At 38.8% G+C, this 17,779-nt stretch overlaps 1 protein-coding gene across 2 annotated transcripts in view; it reads left to right on the forward strand.

Annotated features, from left to right (window-relative positions):
• RPS6KA3 (ribosomal protein S6 kinase A3) overlaps positions 1-17,503 on the forward strand; it is a 44,306-nt gene extending 26,803 nt beyond the window's left edge. For both annotated transcript variants that reach the window (XM_053457301.1, XM_053457302.1), the window contains 20 exons: positions 1,179-1,295; positions 1,510-1,591; positions 2,723-2,803; positions 3,861-3,940; positions 4,915-5,021; positions 6,110-6,147; positions 6,679-6,821; positions 7,632-7,702; positions 7,941-8,029; positions 9,545-9,609; positions 10,915-11,017; positions 11,166-11,290; positions 11,793-11,915; positions 12,528-12,617; positions 12,880-13,038; positions 13,708-13,869; positions 14,241-14,317; positions 14,757-14,874; positions 15,943-16,083; positions 16,776-17,503. In XM_053457301.1, coding sequence (XP_053313276.1) covers positions 1,179-1,295; positions 1,510-1,591; positions 2,723-2,803; positions 3,861-3,940; positions 4,915-5,021; positions 6,110-6,147; positions 6,679-6,821; positions 7,632-7,702; positions 7,941-8,029; positions 9,545-9,609; positions 10,915-11,017; positions 11,166-11,290; positions 11,793-11,915; positions 12,528-12,617; positions 12,880-13,038; positions 13,708-13,869; positions 14,241-14,317; positions 14,757-14,874; positions 15,943-16,083; positions 16,776-16,901 — 2,097 coding nt within the window. In that variant the 3' untranslated portion in view covers positions 16,902-17,503. The remainder of the gene's footprint in view (positions 1-1,178; positions 1,296-1,509; positions 1,592-2,722; positions 2,804-3,860; positions 3,941-4,914; positions 5,022-6,109; positions 6,148-6,678; positions 6,822-7,631; positions 7,703-7,940; positions 8,030-9,544; positions 9,610-10,914; positions 11,018-11,165; positions 11,291-11,792; positions 11,916-12,527; positions 12,618-12,879; positions 13,039-13,707; positions 13,870-14,240; positions 14,318-14,756; positions 14,875-15,942; positions 16,084-16,775) is intronic.
• Positions 17,504-17,779: the final 276 nt, after the last annotated feature.

Below are 17,779 nucleotides of genomic sequence, written 5' to 3' on the forward strand. Positions count from 1 at the left end.
GCACGTTGAAAGAAGTTCGGATGTAAAAACTAAAGGTGCAAAACGTGATTTGCTCCTTCTTACTGCTGCAAGGAGCTCCGTATTCTAGAGAAAGTGGGTAGCTTGCTTACGCTGAGTTATGGCCTATGGGTTAAGCAGAATACAGCTTGTATTCAGACTGTGGTTACTGACCAGATAACCCGTTGAAGAGATCAAACTAAAGGCAGACACCGCTCTTCCATACCGTGGAGCTAGAAAACTGGTGAAGACTTTAGATGATGGCTGCACCGTGACTCAGCTTGGAGTGTTACATATGGAATGTGTAGGTCCTCGGAAGATGGGTAAATAGTGGAGAGGATCCCAAGACTACCCATTAAAGCATTCTCAGGGTATTAAGCTCTGCTTTCCCTGACTGTACCAAGCACTGGTAACATCCAAGTTTAAGCAAGTCAGCTGAATGGGGAGGAAAAAGAGGAGACATATATGTGTTGCTGGAGGATGTCCCACAAATACATCCAACAAATTGATATATACTGTGTACTAGGATTTGTGTTTGTGTGATTGAAGTGATTTCATGGTGTTTTTATTATCCAAACCTAAAGCACAAAATTGAATATTTTGACATTGTTTTCCCTCCACAACTTCTGCCCTTTCTCAAATGTCGTTTTAAACGGCTGTTCTTTTGGTTTTTGTTTTGTTTTTGTTCCATCTATGGTGTTCTTGGAATGAACTATATAACTTATTTTTCTGCACATAGTTTGCAGCACAGTTGCCTAAGCACCTGATATCCAGAACATCTTATCCAATTTTGAAGTACAAATGTTTTAGTTAGATTCGCTACATAAATTGCGTGTTCAGCATTTTATTTATATATATATAATATAATATATATATATTTATTTTTTGTGGAGATAATTTAGGTACCATTTTGGCTGCATGAGTTATCAGCCTATGATGTCAGTCGGTTATGCCTTTCTATGTTCTTGAGCAATATACATCTATTCTGTTTCTGCTCATGTAATATTGTAGCCCCCAATATGGATACAGAAACATTTTAGAGATGTCTGTTATGGAACTTGGCCAAATATCGATTTTGTACATACTGTAGATTTTATTTGCCTAGCTTTAAAATGTCTTACAATTCCTACAGTTACACAGAAGCATCGTGTCCATTATGGGTATTTTCTCTTTGTATACAGGATGAAGGCAGTATAAATGAGATTGCAATCACACACCATGTAAAGGAAGGGTGTGAGAAAGCAGATCCTTCACAGTTCGAGCTTTTGAAGGTACTGGGCCAAGGCTCATTTGGAAAGGTGAGTTCATTTTTTTGTGTGTGTGTACAATATACAGTGTAAAAACATATTTGCCCGCGTGTCTACATACAATGGATTTGTGCTTAAGAATGTGTGATCGTGAGGCCTGATGGAGAGATTATACAAATAAGTGTGTTTAAACAGTTACATTATACCAGAAAAACATGGTGATATTGGATTACATATCTTTGCTGTGAAATCTTTCTCAACACAGGTATTTTTGGTGCGAAAAATCTCAGGATCTGATGTTGGCCAACTGTATGCAATGAAAGTGTTGAAAAAAGCTACCCTTAAAGGTAATGAAAATGACATCACAGAAATAAGTGTATGTTTTCCAGGCAAATCAGATTGTTGATGCTGGTTGTGTTAATCTTTTGGGTATGAAAGGGAAAAAAAAGCATTGTGATTAATTATCTGAAATTAATCACTAGAGGTAGAAATTAACAAAACCATGTTTTAGACCCATGCAATTCTGAGACTCTAGAAGGGCTGTTCCACCTTTGCAATTTTAAAACTAAATACAGCATTAAAACATTCCTAGTACTGTTGAATGCCCCCAGCCCTTCCCAGAAATAATTACTCATGTAAAATAGTGTTCAGGAACGCTTGTCACGGGTCACTGTTAGGTAGTAGTGAGACCAAAAAATAACCCATGTTAATACATGTTTAAAAAGATTAAGAGGGGCAAAAGCATATTGGGAGATACTCCAGAATCCCCCAATGCATTTGCAAGGTGGACATAATGTAAAGTTAATGTGACTATTAAGTTACATACGCGTGCATACATCTTTTATATAATATGATATTATCTGTGAGAACTACACACATAATACTGTAGACTTCAATATGGTGGATGTGACGAAAGACATGCCAAGTACATCATCAGTTAAGTTATTGATTTGTAAGAGTGGGGTAAGAAGAAAGGGGTGAACTTCAGGACATGAGATTGATTAGTGCTGGCTCTGCCACAAGCCATCAACAGTCTTGGCTTCCATGAGTTGATCTTTTAAACTGAATGAATCCAAGTGATAAATACAGTACGTGCTATGGAGTTTGGGGTCTCTTTAACCATTACATTTGGTTCAGACTTCAGAAAGACCAAAGTGCAAATATGTTGTGTCTCTGGAATAAAGGTTTCCTTATGTGTTCCTGGTTTTCATCTTTTCCTCCCAAAGAACTGTATAATCCTCATGCATATCAGGACTAGTTCTTAGTTAAAGGCTTTGGGTGTCTCCATCCAGTGTGATGGGTGCTTAAAGGTCTTGGTAAACTCTTAACGCCTCTGTTTTAGGTTTATCAAATAATATTAACTGTACAGAAAATAGAATAATATTTTTTGTTATCTAATTAAAAATCACATAATGTTTTGTCATTCTGTTGTCTGAAATATTCCTAAAATGTTCATGTTTTGTTTTTGTCACCTACAGTTCGAGATCGTGTCAGGACAAAAATGGAGCGTGATATTTTGGTGGAAGTTAATCATCCTTTTATTGTCAAATTGCACTATGGTATGTCATCTCTTGTTTTCTTGACTGCTTGGAGAATAGCACCAGCTGTTAAATGTCACACATCCTGCTCTTGGATAATTCGGCGCTTGTAGCAAACTGTTGAATGAAGAAAAAACAAATTTAAATTAACTTTTTGTAATGTGGATCACACAGAACTTGACAGCAGATAAGAGAACCATTTGGCCTATCTAGGTTCCTGGAGGGACGTTCCTCCTCCTTAAACGGCTCAAACTCCTTGGTCTTGTCTTATGTTCAGGAAAGCCGTATGCCTATACCATACATGTTTCAAAACCCTTACTAGGAGCTGGGAGGCTGTTCCACTGTCTACCACACTCTACATTACCACAGTAAATTATGCATTGAGAACAATGTATGCCTTGAGCATATATTTGATGTAAAGGTCAAAAGCGTCATGACAGACACTTCAGGAATTGTTTATCAAGGGGGGGGGGGTAGGAGAGTTGGGATTCCAGCTACCTCAATTCACTATATATTATAAAGGGACAATGCTAGATTGTCCATCTAGGAGGCTGAGCTGGCCCTATATAGTGCATAGCTCCATGGGTGAGGAGTCCTGTATACATCATACAGGAGTTGCTCTCACCCTGCTGACCATTCATCATGTTAAGTAAATTCAATTCTCCTGCAGACTCTCCAGACAGCCCTCTGGCTCTCTCTATCCGTACAGAACTCATCCTTTCAAAGCTGAGTACCATAGATGAGCATATTGAACCTCCATAGAAGCCTTGCTGATACCATTTAGACATGTGACTGTGGCCTAATTACTTTTTCCTGTGTCTGAAGTGGAATATTTGGCTATCCTATTTATGTTAAAGAAACAAATCTGTCTGATTAACATGTCTTCAGGGTGTAAAATCTACCACGGTTTTAGTTTTTTGAGAACCTATTAACAAAGATGTCATCGTACGTGTTCGGGGATGATCTCATGCGTGACGGTTGGTTGTTAAATCTACTAGAATGTATTTTAAAAAATACAATACGAGAATCGCTTCATTGTTTCTAAATTAGTGAACATCTATTTATTTATTTTTTTAAGCTTTCCAAACAGAAGGCAAGCTGTACCTAATTTTGGATTTTCTCAGGGGTGGTGATTTGTTTACACGCTTATCCAAAGAGGTGAGTCTATACTAGCCACTAAATGCATACTAATCCAAATTAGGTGGTGGACCTAAAACGTAGTCATTTCCTTGTTATGGCTACATACGTTTTGTGCTTTTAGCGGTTAACGAAAATATGGGGCTATAAATAGTACAATACGACAATCCCCGTTTAAGACCACATGTTGTGACAGTACGCCACCATCGTCTAGACTGTAGATTGGGGAAGGAGTTAGTGTGTGTATAAATATTTTACAGGCTACTTAATACCTAGAATAACTGTATGGCTGAAGGGGCGTAGGGTGAAGCATTTAATTAGATGCTAAACAGTGCATGAAACTGCATACCTACCAAATGGACAGTCCTTCTTCCCTCCCCTGATGGCCCTGTTTCCTAGGATGTAACAGTGTGCCGGGTATGAATGTATCCGAGTGATCTATGACTTCAAAGTTAACATACTCTGCATGTAAACAGCTGGACGTGTGTAATAATGTGGACAGTGCCAGCAGGACCCCCCCCAGCTGGATATTCACATCTGAATCCAATACGACTTGTCTACCTATACTATATTTGTTACGTATTTTAACGCAGTAGGAAAACGCACGTGCTGTGTGTGTGTGATTACTATAAACAGCCAATAGTTTAGCAGATATATGTGTAGTGGAACAGAATGGGAATACTTATTTCTAAAGTCCTAAAATCTACTTTTTATTTTTTTTTTATTTTTTACATCCAACCCTTGTTTATAAGCATGAAGGGGTACTTACCAGCTTATTAAAGCGAGCTGACACTTAAGAGGTAACAGACTATGCTGGTGTAAACCGCAGCGGGCATTAGTAATGTTGGAGGATGGACTCAATTCGGTATTACAGCCGTTACAGTTTTGCGTTGTGGTTCTTTTTAACCTGTTTGAGCTGTTGCACATTTCCTGAGTACCGGTGGAATTAATGAACTTCAAATCTTAATGGTGTGACCTCACATCCAAATTTTTAGGTAATGTTCACCGAAGAAGACGTGAAATATTACCTAGCAGAATTGGCACTTGCTTTAGATCATCTTCACACGCTTGGAATAATATATCGGGACCTAAAACCGGAAAAGTAAGCCATCAAATTTACTGTAATCTTTTATAGCAAGAGCATGTAAATTTACAGTATATAGCCAGATATCTGTATGTATATATATATATATATATATATATATATATATATATATATATATATATATATATATAATTTTACTGCTGTTTGCATTCAATGCTAATTCCCCGGCCGTCCACAAAATACAAGCCCATCTTATTAATAATCACGTATAGTTTGTTAAAAATTTGTACCTAGTAGGGCCAGGAATTCAATAAAGCAACACCTCCATGAGACAATGTTATTAGGTCAGGAAAGGGGTTGTGCCGATGGAGATACCATCAGCATGCCATCTTGGTTTCATTTATATCGTACTGGAAAAATACCTCTTGCACAATCTAGTGTGCTTTCTTGTTGTTGTCCCCACGCTGTATTATTGTTTAATCATTGCTACTCTGCATGGTGACAACAGCACGGTTATCCTAAAAGATCTAAATGAGTGGTTCGGGTTGAAATGTAACACTTAGTTTATCAGTTTTGGAGGTCTCGATGCTGTCGCGTATTCTTAATACCCTTAGAACCCCCTAAATGCCCACTAAAAACTCATCTGCTGTGAGAACAGAATACAAACTACCTTCCTCTCCTATTCCCCCTCAACCTCCTGATACAATGTAAGCTTGCAAGAGCAGGTCCTTGTGTACCAGTATGTGTTAACACGAGTTAATCTCGCTGTCCAATCTACCAGCATGCCATAACGGTAACATAAAATAAAACGTTGTGTGCGTTATTTATGTCTGTACATGAAAGGCGCAGGATCACTTGAAGCTGCGGTTTTCTTCCTGGTTATGTGTGTTTGTACCTTGCCTTTTTATGGCAGGTTCGATGCGTTAAAAAAATAGGCTACCTCCAAAAATCTCCGGCTAGCCATTGTAACTCTGCTGGATTGTGATATAAACTTTGATCAGCGCTACACCGTATCCTTGATCCTTGTTTGCCAGGATGTGAATCACGGCTACTTTCCAGCTGTAGCGTAGCCTTTACAGTGCTTCCTTTTACCATTGTATGTGTTTGAAACTTAAAAATCTGATGTGTTTTTTTTCTCCTACTAGTATATTGCTCGATGAAGAGGGCCATATAAAGTTAACAGGTGCGTTATTCTGAAATCTACAAACGACAAACTTGTAAATGGCTGAAAGTGAGTCTTTCATTAGATGACACACGTTGAGCTCTTCTTGGCTTCATTGCTAAGTTGTGTATAGAATATGATTCTGGTTCTGCTTGAAAACTGGTCTTAACACCATAGCAACTAATGGAATTGCCCCATCAGGAGGAACCGGTCAGTGATTCCTATGATGGTAAAATGAATTGTCTTTATACATAATCTCTTAGCAGAATAGTCCTTATACCAGATGTCTTAAAGAATAGCTCTTCTTCCATCTAGAATGTATATTGACTTCTCATTTTCCTTCTTGCCCCGGCCGCCTCTACTGAAATCAGGAAATGTATTCTTCCTGGGCATATTTTAAAAGTGAAAAATATTAAGGCACAATAAATGCCTTTTATCATATACAGTTTGATTGCACTAAAATGAACGTTGATTTAGAATCATGTGATAAACCTTTAAGGTGTTTAGTTACCTGAGAATGCCGTTCTAACAATAAACTCTTATATCGCTCAGATTTTGGTCTCAGTAAGGAGTCTATTGACCATGAAAAGAAAGCATATTCGTTTTGCGGCACGGTGGAATACATGGCTCCGGAGGTAGTCAACCGGCGTGGCCACACACAGAGTGCAGACTGGTGGTCCTTTGGGGTTCTTATGGTAGGTTTGCACTGTGTATATTTCTGTGATAGCCCTTTTTCGCTTAAGGATCATAAATTGTCTCACAAAGATAACCCTATGGTCACTTAAACCCCGGGGAGCCACAGCTCCTAGGTTCTTACAGACGGATCCGCGCTCTTTTTATTTTTATATTGATGTCTACAGTAAGGTTGCCAAATCGTTTTTTGGGGTTTTTTTATCTGCTGACCAACACACATAAGGCTCTACATGTCGGTGTCTGGGGCATCTCCGCTCACAGAAGAGAATCATTTGGCGTTTCCTAGTCGGCAACGTAACATGGCATCCCTTTGTGGCTACTAAATGTCTGTCTGGCTTCTTAATTTTAGATGTGTCTATATATACTACAGCTGTTTTTAATATATTGAGTGAAAAAACAGGTTACAGGAAGCAGCCCATGTGTGGCTGCTCAAAAGCATTAGTTCTAATGTTAAATAACTTTTATAATTATAAGGTAGTAGCTATAAAAGGTGTGTGTGTGTGTGTATATACGCTGCCGTGTTTGCATTACGTTGTCGGTGAATATCACCAGTTGAGTTTAGTGATTGCTTTCTTTTAAACTTCATTTTCTAATGTAATTAAGCTTCACTTATTCAGGTATAATTTCTCTTTTAAGATACAGCTGTTACCGTGGCAGAAAAAAGAGAGAAAAACAGTATTTTGAAGTGCCTTTATCTGCTCACAACATCTTAACATTAGCACCTGAAACCGTTCCTTTCTCTGTCAGCAATTGACATCAATGATAGTTATGTACTCATTCATTCGGTGTTGTGCTTTCATTTCTGTCTACAGTTTGAAATGCTGACGGGTACCTTACCCTTTCAAGGAAAGGACAGAAAAGAGACAATGACTATGATTTTGAAGTAAGTTTTTGCTCAGTTGCAGGTAAGATGTTAGGGAACACTGGCCAGTACCCCATAACAGCAGTCCCTCACCTTGAAGACTACTCAGGCAATCTGATAGGAATAATAACTAAGCCACCAAGTCCCAAGAAAACCAGAGATGGGTTTTCTTACTTATCACAAGTGGATTGATGTGTAAAAATTTGTTGATAAATCATACTCGCATTATACATTTCTGATATATATATTCGTTACTTAGAGCCAAGCTTGGGATGCCTCAGTTTCTAACACCAGAAGCCCAGAGTCTCCTGCGCATGCTCTTCAAGAGAAACCCTACCAACAGACTAGGTAAGCCATATTATTTCCACCCTTCCAGTGTCCAGGGTTTTGACTTTGACACTCTACAATATTAAATATTTATCTGTACTGATCACTGATTTATGCAATATTGTAACATTTTTTAGGATCCTTAAAGTAAGCAGATGAACAATCAATATGTACGAAATAATGATTTACCATTTCTCTTCTAACCTTGATTCCGGATTATACGTTTTATACTACTGGCTATACAAAGAGGCAACACACTCATATGAGGAAGAAATTCCCGGGTCTGAATATCCCATGGGTTTACTTACCTACAAATTCAAAGTTACATGGCATCTGTGACAAAACACTTTGCACAGCAAGATTGGGATAACTACTTGAACCTTTATAGGGACAGGGGGGCACGCCGTCTGTTAGCACCCCATAGAAATTTATTAGAGCCAAGTCTGCCTCCCTGGACCATGTTGGAGGCTTAGAGCGTTGGTCAACTCTTCTGTCCGATCTAGATAAAACCGATATCTTTGAAGCAAGTAAAGTGCTCCCCATGGCGGTTTACACTGAAGTGTTTTATAAGATGGCACATCTTAAAGAATGTTCCGGATGGGCTTGAGTAACACTAACCACTGCCCAAAGTGTGTGTGTCCCCTAAAGCCCATTCCATTCAATGTTCCCTGAAATGTCAGCTAATACGTACCAGAAAGATTGTAATCTCTCCTCACATGCAAAATTGCAGACCTTACACTAACCCCCGAATTGGCAATATTTGGAATGAAGCAACCACGGCACAAGATCACAAAAATAGCCCACATATTCACTGCAGAAGTAATTTATTTTACAAGACTGGATAAGACCAGGGCCCCCCATGTTGGCAATTCCCAAATCCAAGTTATAAACTCTATTTAGAATGGACTGTATGGAGGCCATTCTGTATAAGGAACAAACCACCAAAAAATGCTTTGAACTCTGGAGGCCCTACATTAATACCTAGACATTGAGTTACGTAAATTAATAAAAGCAACCTTTCAATACACTGCTTGGTACAACCTGCCGCTACTAAAGCAAAAAAACTCCTCACTTAACTCCCCTTAATGACCCAAGATTGAACTGGACCAGGGAGACAGTGACCGGGTGCTTCATAAACATTACCTTTCATGCTTTTCACACACAAGTGGCTTCTGGATTGTTTCCACACACGACCTGTGCTTCATATTTTACACATGCAAAGTGGCTTGGGGTTGGTTGTGCTGCGCTCGCTTCTTCTTTTCTTGGGCTACGCATGTGATGAAATTACAGATCTGTGGCCTACTCTGCATGTGGACTAACAAATGATTGCGAACCTGGAGTTGACCACCAAAAGTCATCGGAAGGGCGGAAAAACAAAGAAAACAAGACATTATTTGTTGCATAATTCACTATTGTAATAAAAGATGTGTGACCATGTACTGCCGCAGACCACGTATTGTCCTGTGAGAAACACATATCTGCACAAAACAAATCAAAGCATTGTGAAGACTGAATCTGTTGGATCTTTTCACGCAGGTGCCGGTCCAGATGGTGTTGAAGAGATTAAAAGGCATCCTTTTTTTGCGACAATAGATTGGAATGTAAGTAGGCCCGGTAGTGAAACGATACAGTAACGTGCCCCCTCGTTCCATGTCTATTAGGAGATCCTGATTCTGAACGCTGTCACACGTCGTTTCTAACCTGGTTTTACCAGCTCCTTGTTTATTGCTTTTTTCTAGTGCTTGCAGTGAAGACTATAACTTCAAAAAATAAACCCCTGTTACTCATCTTGTATTCCTTCAGAGTATGAACTCTGCAAAGTTTTGATGGCACCTGAGTGGGTTTCTCCTCTCTTCTGTAAAGCTAGAAGCAGTAATACAGAGCGCTCCTAATTAGTAGTTAAAATGAGAATATGAGTTGAGGAGAAGCAAAGAATAATGGTAGTTTCATAATTATCAAACTGTATTGCCTTTCCTGTCATAAACTCGCTCATGTGTAAAGTTAATTGCTGGAAATGTTATGCAGTGGAACTGTTCATTCTCTGTTTGGAATAGGAAGACGCCAGGCGCACATTCTTTGGGTAAATCATTTACGGGATTATAATTGCAGGCCAAAATTTCTACTCAGACATAGTGAATCCACAAAAACAGTGCATATGTTATAGCAGGCATTCCAAACCAAAAGAAAACAAAAACAAAATCCGTGTATGTGTATGTTTATATCTATATGTCCACAAAAGTGATGCACAATGGGCTTGACTTTCATAAATAGTCTTTATTTCAAATAACAAGTAATCGACATTTCAGTCCGCTATCTGGACTTTCATCAAGATAATCAGTTGACCAATGCAACCATTTATAGTGTGATCCGTATCACCAATAATTCAAACATAGTGAACCAGTAACCCGGGAATCCAGTCCATCTGCAACTTCAATGTATGAGCGATGTGGAAGTGATCTGGACTACCAGGTGTTCACTTGGTCTCACGCACAACACACACACACACAACCGTGTATACTAATACCATAAGATGAAAAAATAACAAAAACCTATGAGATCGCCAAAGTCATCCACATTTTATACATATACTTATTTTACCGTTTATCAATTTATTGGCACACAGAAACAATTTGCATAAAATACTAACTAAATTGAGATCATCACGGTTCCAAATTATTGGCGGTATGGATCACTCTATAAATTGTTGCATTGGTCAGTAGATGATTATCTTTATAAAAGTCTGGAAGGCAAACTGAAACATTGATTACGTATCTGAAATAAAGGCTATTTATGGAAGTCAAGTCCTTTGAGTGTCTCACCTATGTAGATTAGTATTTACACATATATACTACATTTTTGTGTACATTATTTTCATTTATAGGCATTTTTTTTTTTTTTACTTATAGAAACTATATAGGAGAGAAATTCAGCCACCATTTAAGCCAGCAACAGGAGGACCAGAAGACACTTTTTATTTTGACCCTGAATTTACTGCAAAAACTCCAAAAGGTAGGGTGCTGAATTTTTTTTCTTATACTATGCGGCACTTCCTTCAAGTAAATCATTGAATTATTAAATAGTTGATGTACAGCATGTGAAAAATTGGGTTGACCCTTACCAAATCAATTAACTTTAGTTTCTGCGTTATGGTTTCTAGATTCTCCGGGTATCCCAGCAAGCGCCAATGCACATCAGCTCTTCCGAGGCTTTAGCTTTGTGGCTATTTCTTCGGAGGAAGAAAACCAGTCTATTCCGACAGTTGGGGTCCATGGCATTGTTCCAGTAAGTTTTATATTCTGCAGTAGACAAGACAGTTCCCTGTTGGCTTTGTTTTCGTACCGGATAAGCCAGTTTTTGGATGTTTTCTCCACCTTTCATCTTGAGTGCAGTTCTGAAAATGTTTGTCTTTCTATCTGTTCTTCCTCACTGTATGCCTTCCCTGCCGTTAGCTCTGTCAGATGGCGGACCCCTACCTTTATCGCATGGGTCAGTCTTAACCACCCAGCCAGACAGTCTGACTGATGAAAGTCTATGGAGTAACACAAATCTTAGCATTGTCATACAGAATGAGCTCCATGTTGTAATTGAGAAGAGGAAGTCACAGATTGACAACAATAGCAGCCTCCATGGTCTGCAAATAAAAAAGTTTATTGAAACAAATTATCTAAAACCAATGTCAATGTACAGTACCCATGAGACTTCTTATCTGCTTGTTGTAGCAGGAAAAATTGCATTTTATTTCTTTTTTTGTAATATATATACTGATTTGAGAAATTAATTCCAGCTTCACAGAAACAGCATCCAGTTCACGGATGGTTATGAACTGAAGGAAGATATTGGTGTGGGTTCCTATTCTATCTGCAAAAGGTGTATCCACAAGGGCACAAACATGGAATACGCAGTAAAGGTAAGGTTTTGCTGTGATACGACTCCTTTCAATTTGTTTTTCACGTTTAATACTGTGTGGTGTATGGTACAGTGCATTGTATTGTTACTATACATTTATTCACTGGTCCAGTCGGAGTCCTTACACAAGTATTTTATTGTTAAGGGGACAGTTTCATGTCCCATGCAGCCACGCCAACAAACACACATTAAAATGCATTGTTTGCCTGTAGGGGGAGAATAAAATAAAAGCCACTTACCCCTTATGAAAAGCTGCAGTTCTCCCCTCCCAAGTATGAATTTTGCGCCAGGTATCGGTGCTGGATGTAGCCAGTCATTAGCCGGAAAGCTTTAGCATTAAAATCAACAGGAGCGCTGTGTCCCATATCTGATCATCCATTAATGAATAACTCTAACTGCTGCTTAGCAGATGAAAACATGTTATGCTTCTCATGTTGTAATGATTGATATGTCATAGTCTCCGTAGGGAAGAAGTTACATTAAATGTCAGCCGCAGGAATAAAACGTTCAAAATGTTTCATTTTTTTTCCTGTAAACCGGACACTGTAGTTTGCATGACATCACTTTAAAACATAAATACTGGGAAAACTGGAATTTATGTCTTCCTTTTCAGATAATTGACAAAAGTAAGAGAGATCCAACTGAGGAAATCGAAATTCTGTTGCGTTATGGACAACATCCCAACATTATTACTTTAAAAGATGTAAGTGGAATCTGGCTTTACACTTCTCAAAAAGTGTATTATATAAAAATATATTTAATCAGAAGTGGAGGCAGAGGTGAAAGAGCGTTTAGACTGAGTAGTAGGTTACCTCATGTATCCTGTAAACTAATTGTAAAATATTGAACATTTTTAATCAATTTAACATTAGTAAATGTGACATGATTTACATGAGATGAAAGCCGGTTTCTGTGCGGTCTAGGAATACACACGATTCTCATTTTCAAATATTTGTCTCTTTCAGGTTTATGATGATGGAAAGTATGTTTATTTAGTAACAGAACTAATGAAAGGGGGGGAACTGCTAGACAAAATCCTGCGACAGAAATTCTTTTCCGAGCGGGAAGCAAGTGCCGTGCTGCACACAATAACAAAGACCGTTGAATACCTCCATTCCCAGTGGGTAAGTAGCTAGATCTTCTTGCAATAAATTAATTGGTGCGAACTCTGTGATAATTAATGAGAAAACGGATTATTCTTTCTTGACGTTTCCATCTTTAATAAATTTTTTGATGCATAATTAATCATTAACCAGGTTGATTCTTCTGTATTACAACAATTGACTCATCTTGATCCTGTTTAGATTAATGTAGGTGGAATTTCAGAAGAAATAGTTTGATTGGCATCTGAATGATAAGCGTTAGTATGACTCAAGTATTTATCTCTCAAAGTAGTTCTGTTCCCATAGCAACCAATGTACCAATTAGCAAGACCACCTTTCAAACTCTATACCAGCATTTTTTGTTCTTCTTTTATTGCTACTAGTTATCTTTATAGTGCAATGTCCATGTGTCCATGATGGCGGTGCTGCTGTACTAGGTCCTCATTTGCACTCTTAATTAATAATTCTGATTAATTGTATTTGGAAATGGTGCAGGGCCAGTGAGAGAGTGCCTGCCAAGCAGACTCCCGCTTCACGGTCAGGCTGATTCACTTTGGAATTTTAGGTCTGATTTTGGAGATTTAAGCCTGGTTGCTCAGCCGCCGTGCAAAAACATACGGCAATCGGAGACCTTGTTTTTGGCAAGTTCATATGGGACCAAGCAAATGAAATGGCTTTGTCTTTCACTAGGTTGTCCACAGAGATCTGAAACCCAGCAATATACTCTATGTGGATGAGTCTGGAAATCCCGAGTCTATTCGAATCTGTGACTTTGGCTTCGCCAAGCAGCTCCGGGCTGAAAATGGCTTGCTGATGACTCCTTGTTATACGGCTAACTTTGTGGCCCCTGAGGTAATCTCCCGCTTATTATTTATATCAAAGCTTTCTCTGTAGTAAGTAAGCTGGAATTGCCTCTGATGTCCCTGTGTATGTATATGCCGGCGGAATACCGCACTACCAGTGGCGGCTTGTTAAAGGCCATGAGTTTCACTGGCTGGAAATGTGTCTGGCTTTGAATTTCCTCTACTGAAATTAAATGGCCGCCGTCCCATACATTGCTGCTTGCAAGTGTATGAATATTTAACTTCATATTTACACTAACCATATAGGAATTGTTATGGGGCAGATGTGTGCGTGTTGAGGTTTCACATTTTGTTTGCACGCTTTGTACTTAAAAATTGTATTTTAAAACCACATGTACATTTCTTATATCATTGCTCCAGGTTTTAAAACGCCAAGGATATGATGCTGCGTGTGATATCTGGAGTCTGGGGGTTCTACTTTATACTATGCTAACTGGGTGAGTCTGCATTGAATTCCAATACGCTGCTAATGACGCCATGATTACAGACTTCACAGACAATCTTTCATATTGAGAATCTATTTATTGAATAGGTTTAGGGGGTGCAGTCCGTATTTCCTATAAAATGAGTAGCCCCTGATCGAAAGTTAATCCTGTTAATCTGTAGTATACTTAGAAACAACGGTTAGTTATCCTTCCAGCTCTTTAGTTAACACTGGAGGAGACAGTTTTTTAGTCTGTGTTTTATTAAAGCCTGGTCTGTGTTTGAAAATACATTTAGTGACTGTTCATGGACCACGATGCTTTAGAGACATGTTTAAAATAAAATATAAAATACAACTAGCACATAGTAGGTATATTTTTAAAAACTACATTTGTATAACCCGTGACACATCAGTAATATAATCATACAATACAATTATCTCATATTCTATAGGTATACTCCATTTGCAAATGGACCAGATGATACCCCTGAGGAAATACTGGCAAGAATCGGAAGTGGGAAATTCTCTCTAAGTGGAGGTTACTGGAATTCAGTCTCTGATATCGCCAAGGTCTGTTCTCAAATTGCAAATCAATCTTTAGTGATTTTTTCTTTCATATAAAAACCGTTTTGTTAATCCGCATAGTGGAAAAAATCATATTTGACCATTCAATTAGAGGAGTATAGAAATTCTTTATTCCGTTAGCCCCCCTTTTTTTCTTTCTCCTCTCTCCCTACCTTTTTTTTTCTCTCTCCATCCCTCTTTCTTCCCTTCCCTTTTTTATTGCCCCCCCCCATACACACGCATACAACACCATCTGGCAGCCCTCGCCTTCTCCCTGCATACAACATGATGCAGCAGCCCTCGCCTCCCTGCACACATTACGTGCCAGTCCATTCACTCCCCATACGGCATGATCCGGCTGAACCGTGGTGTGAATTGTCGCTGGCTGGGTCATACGGTGATGGTTTAATTGTAGTGCACTTGGCTTTATGTATATACAGTATAATGATATACTGTAATCATTAATTCCTTCGGTGACAAGGCTTTCATATGTTTAGAGATGGGGGGGCATTACTAAAATATGCTAACACATTATATATGATTACAATCATCAGAGAATAATATGCTACCATAGTTGGAATAAAATCTACAGCAACCGTTCCACTGTAGTAGTCGCATGGGTGTTAGTCCTGTTTTGATGTCTCCTAAATTAAACATTAACCCCTTAACAACCAATGACGTGCCTGTAGAGTCATGGATTGAATTGAGCTTAGTAAGCAATCAAAGATTGCTATTCTTTACTCAAACGGTGCAGTCGCATTCGCCAGATTCAATATTGCGGTGGCTGGCTGCTTTAAAAAAAAAAAAAAAAAAAAAACCCCTGGGAAGTGATCAGCCTCCTAAGCTCAGTACCCCGTACAAAGTAAGAGTTCCCAAAGGGTGAACCATGCAGGTCAATGGAGCCCAGCTTACTAATCGCCACGTCATCAGTTTAAATGTTAAAACAGGCTCGGCCCATGCTACCTCGAAGGGTACAAAATGTTAAATTCTATTCTAATTGGTATTCTAAATATGTCCTCGAATATTGTAATATACATTGTATTTTACATAGCATTATGTCCTGCCAATACTTAGGACTTGGTATCAAAGATGCTTCATGTGGATCCCCATCAGAGGCTAACTGCTGCGCAGGTACTGAAGCACCCCTGGATAGTGCACTGTGACCAGCTGCCCCAATTCCAACTCAACCGGCAGGATACTCCACATCTAGTAAAGGTGATGTCATGTCCTGTGCATGGGGCTTGTTTGTATCTGGTCTGGTTTGCATTGACATGTAAGGTATCTGCGATGGAAGGGTCACTGACCAATTTCAGGCCAATACAGGCCAGCTGCAGGTCTCGATAGTAGCAAGTTTAGGTTATCATGTTTGTGGGATATGTATATTTTTTTTCCTGTGCTTCTTTGGTATAATTATGGCATAGGTGATATGTTGTATACTGCCACCTACAGAGTTGTGCGGTATACATGTACATCTGCATGTTGGATAAATGTACTAATGGAAACAGAAAATCAGTTTCCGTTAATTATTTGGTTTAGCATATACAATTATGAAAAAAGATGAATCGAATGAGGGGCGTTTCCCATTTATATGGTGATGTGAGAAATCTACCATATACACAACACACTAGATGAGGTCAGGTGTCATTGTTTATCGCTTTGTTCATTGGTAACAATGATTCTCCTGTAGTCTTTCCTTGTATAACTTGCTAGAATGAAGAATGAGAGAATATGAATGGTGCAAAATGTGATGTGATTACAGTATATTTTTGGGACAGCATTTGGGCATTCAGTAATACGAGAAACATTTTTAAATGGCTGATTCTTCTTAGTAGGAAAGGAGAAGGGGTAATCTAATGGAAATACATAGCTGTAGAGATATTAACACATGTTCCCTTTGGTGCCTGCAGGGAGCCATGGCAGCTACATACTCTGCTTTGAACCTTAATCCTTTGTCTCCTGTATTGGAACCTGTTGGCCGTTCCACCCTCGCTCAGCGGAGAGGTATAAAGAAGATTACTTCAACAGCCCTGTGAAAGTGACCTTGCCTGTCGATAGAGAAACAAAGCTGAAGATCAACAGCACAAAACCAAGCCAACAGTGAAAGCACACATCGGAAAAAAGACACTCCGGCAAGTCCCTGATGGACCTAAATGCTGCTGCTTCGGCCTATTCTCTCTTTCAATTGTTGATGGCAACTCTTCTACCTTACTGACTCTGACAAGTGTGTCACTCGAAAGTATAAACTGGCCCTCCTCCAGGGAAAGCAATAAGAATCGGCTCTCCCCTAGCATGAAGATTACACTGAAAACAAGTCTCCAGGATGAAATACCAATATTTTTTATAAGGGGAGAATGTTAGCCTTCCAATATATAAACGGATTGTAGTTTCATGTTATTTTGAGCACTTACAGTTTATCAACGCTATGGGCCGTATCTGTAATGGCACTGCCTGCTCTCATTGTCAGTTTGATTTAACATTATTGCCTGTTTATCTGTTGCACTCTGTTTCTCAGCCCTGTGTATTTTGAGTGAATTTTATGACAAGAGTTTGATCCAGTGGAGTGATTGTGCAGACTCTTATAAAAGGAGATGTGATTGTGGAAATGCTGGAGAATGGACAACCGTAAGAGAAAGAATGTTGGTCTTGAGACAGATGACTGAGTAGGCGATAGAACACATTAGTTTAAAAGGCTCCTCCAGTTATTGATTAAAGCAGCGATACCAAATCACAACATGCATACATCATGTCTCTGTGCTCGTGGTCAATGGCTCATTAGTCCAAAACCAATTATATATATAATATACTATGCTTTTTACATGCAATTTTTATTTTATTTTTTTATTGCTATTAAACCACAAGCACCTTTCTTTATATGAATCAGAATAACCACTTTGAAACGGAGAGTTGTTTG

Source organism: Spea bombifrons, chromosome 2 (genome assembly GCF_027358695.1).
Source record: "Spea bombifrons isolate aSpeBom1 chromosome 2, aSpeBom1.2.pri, whole genome shotgun sequence".
NCBI classification, from domain to species: Eukaryota; Metazoa; Chordata; class Amphibia; order Anura; family Pelobatidae; genus Spea; species Spea bombifrons.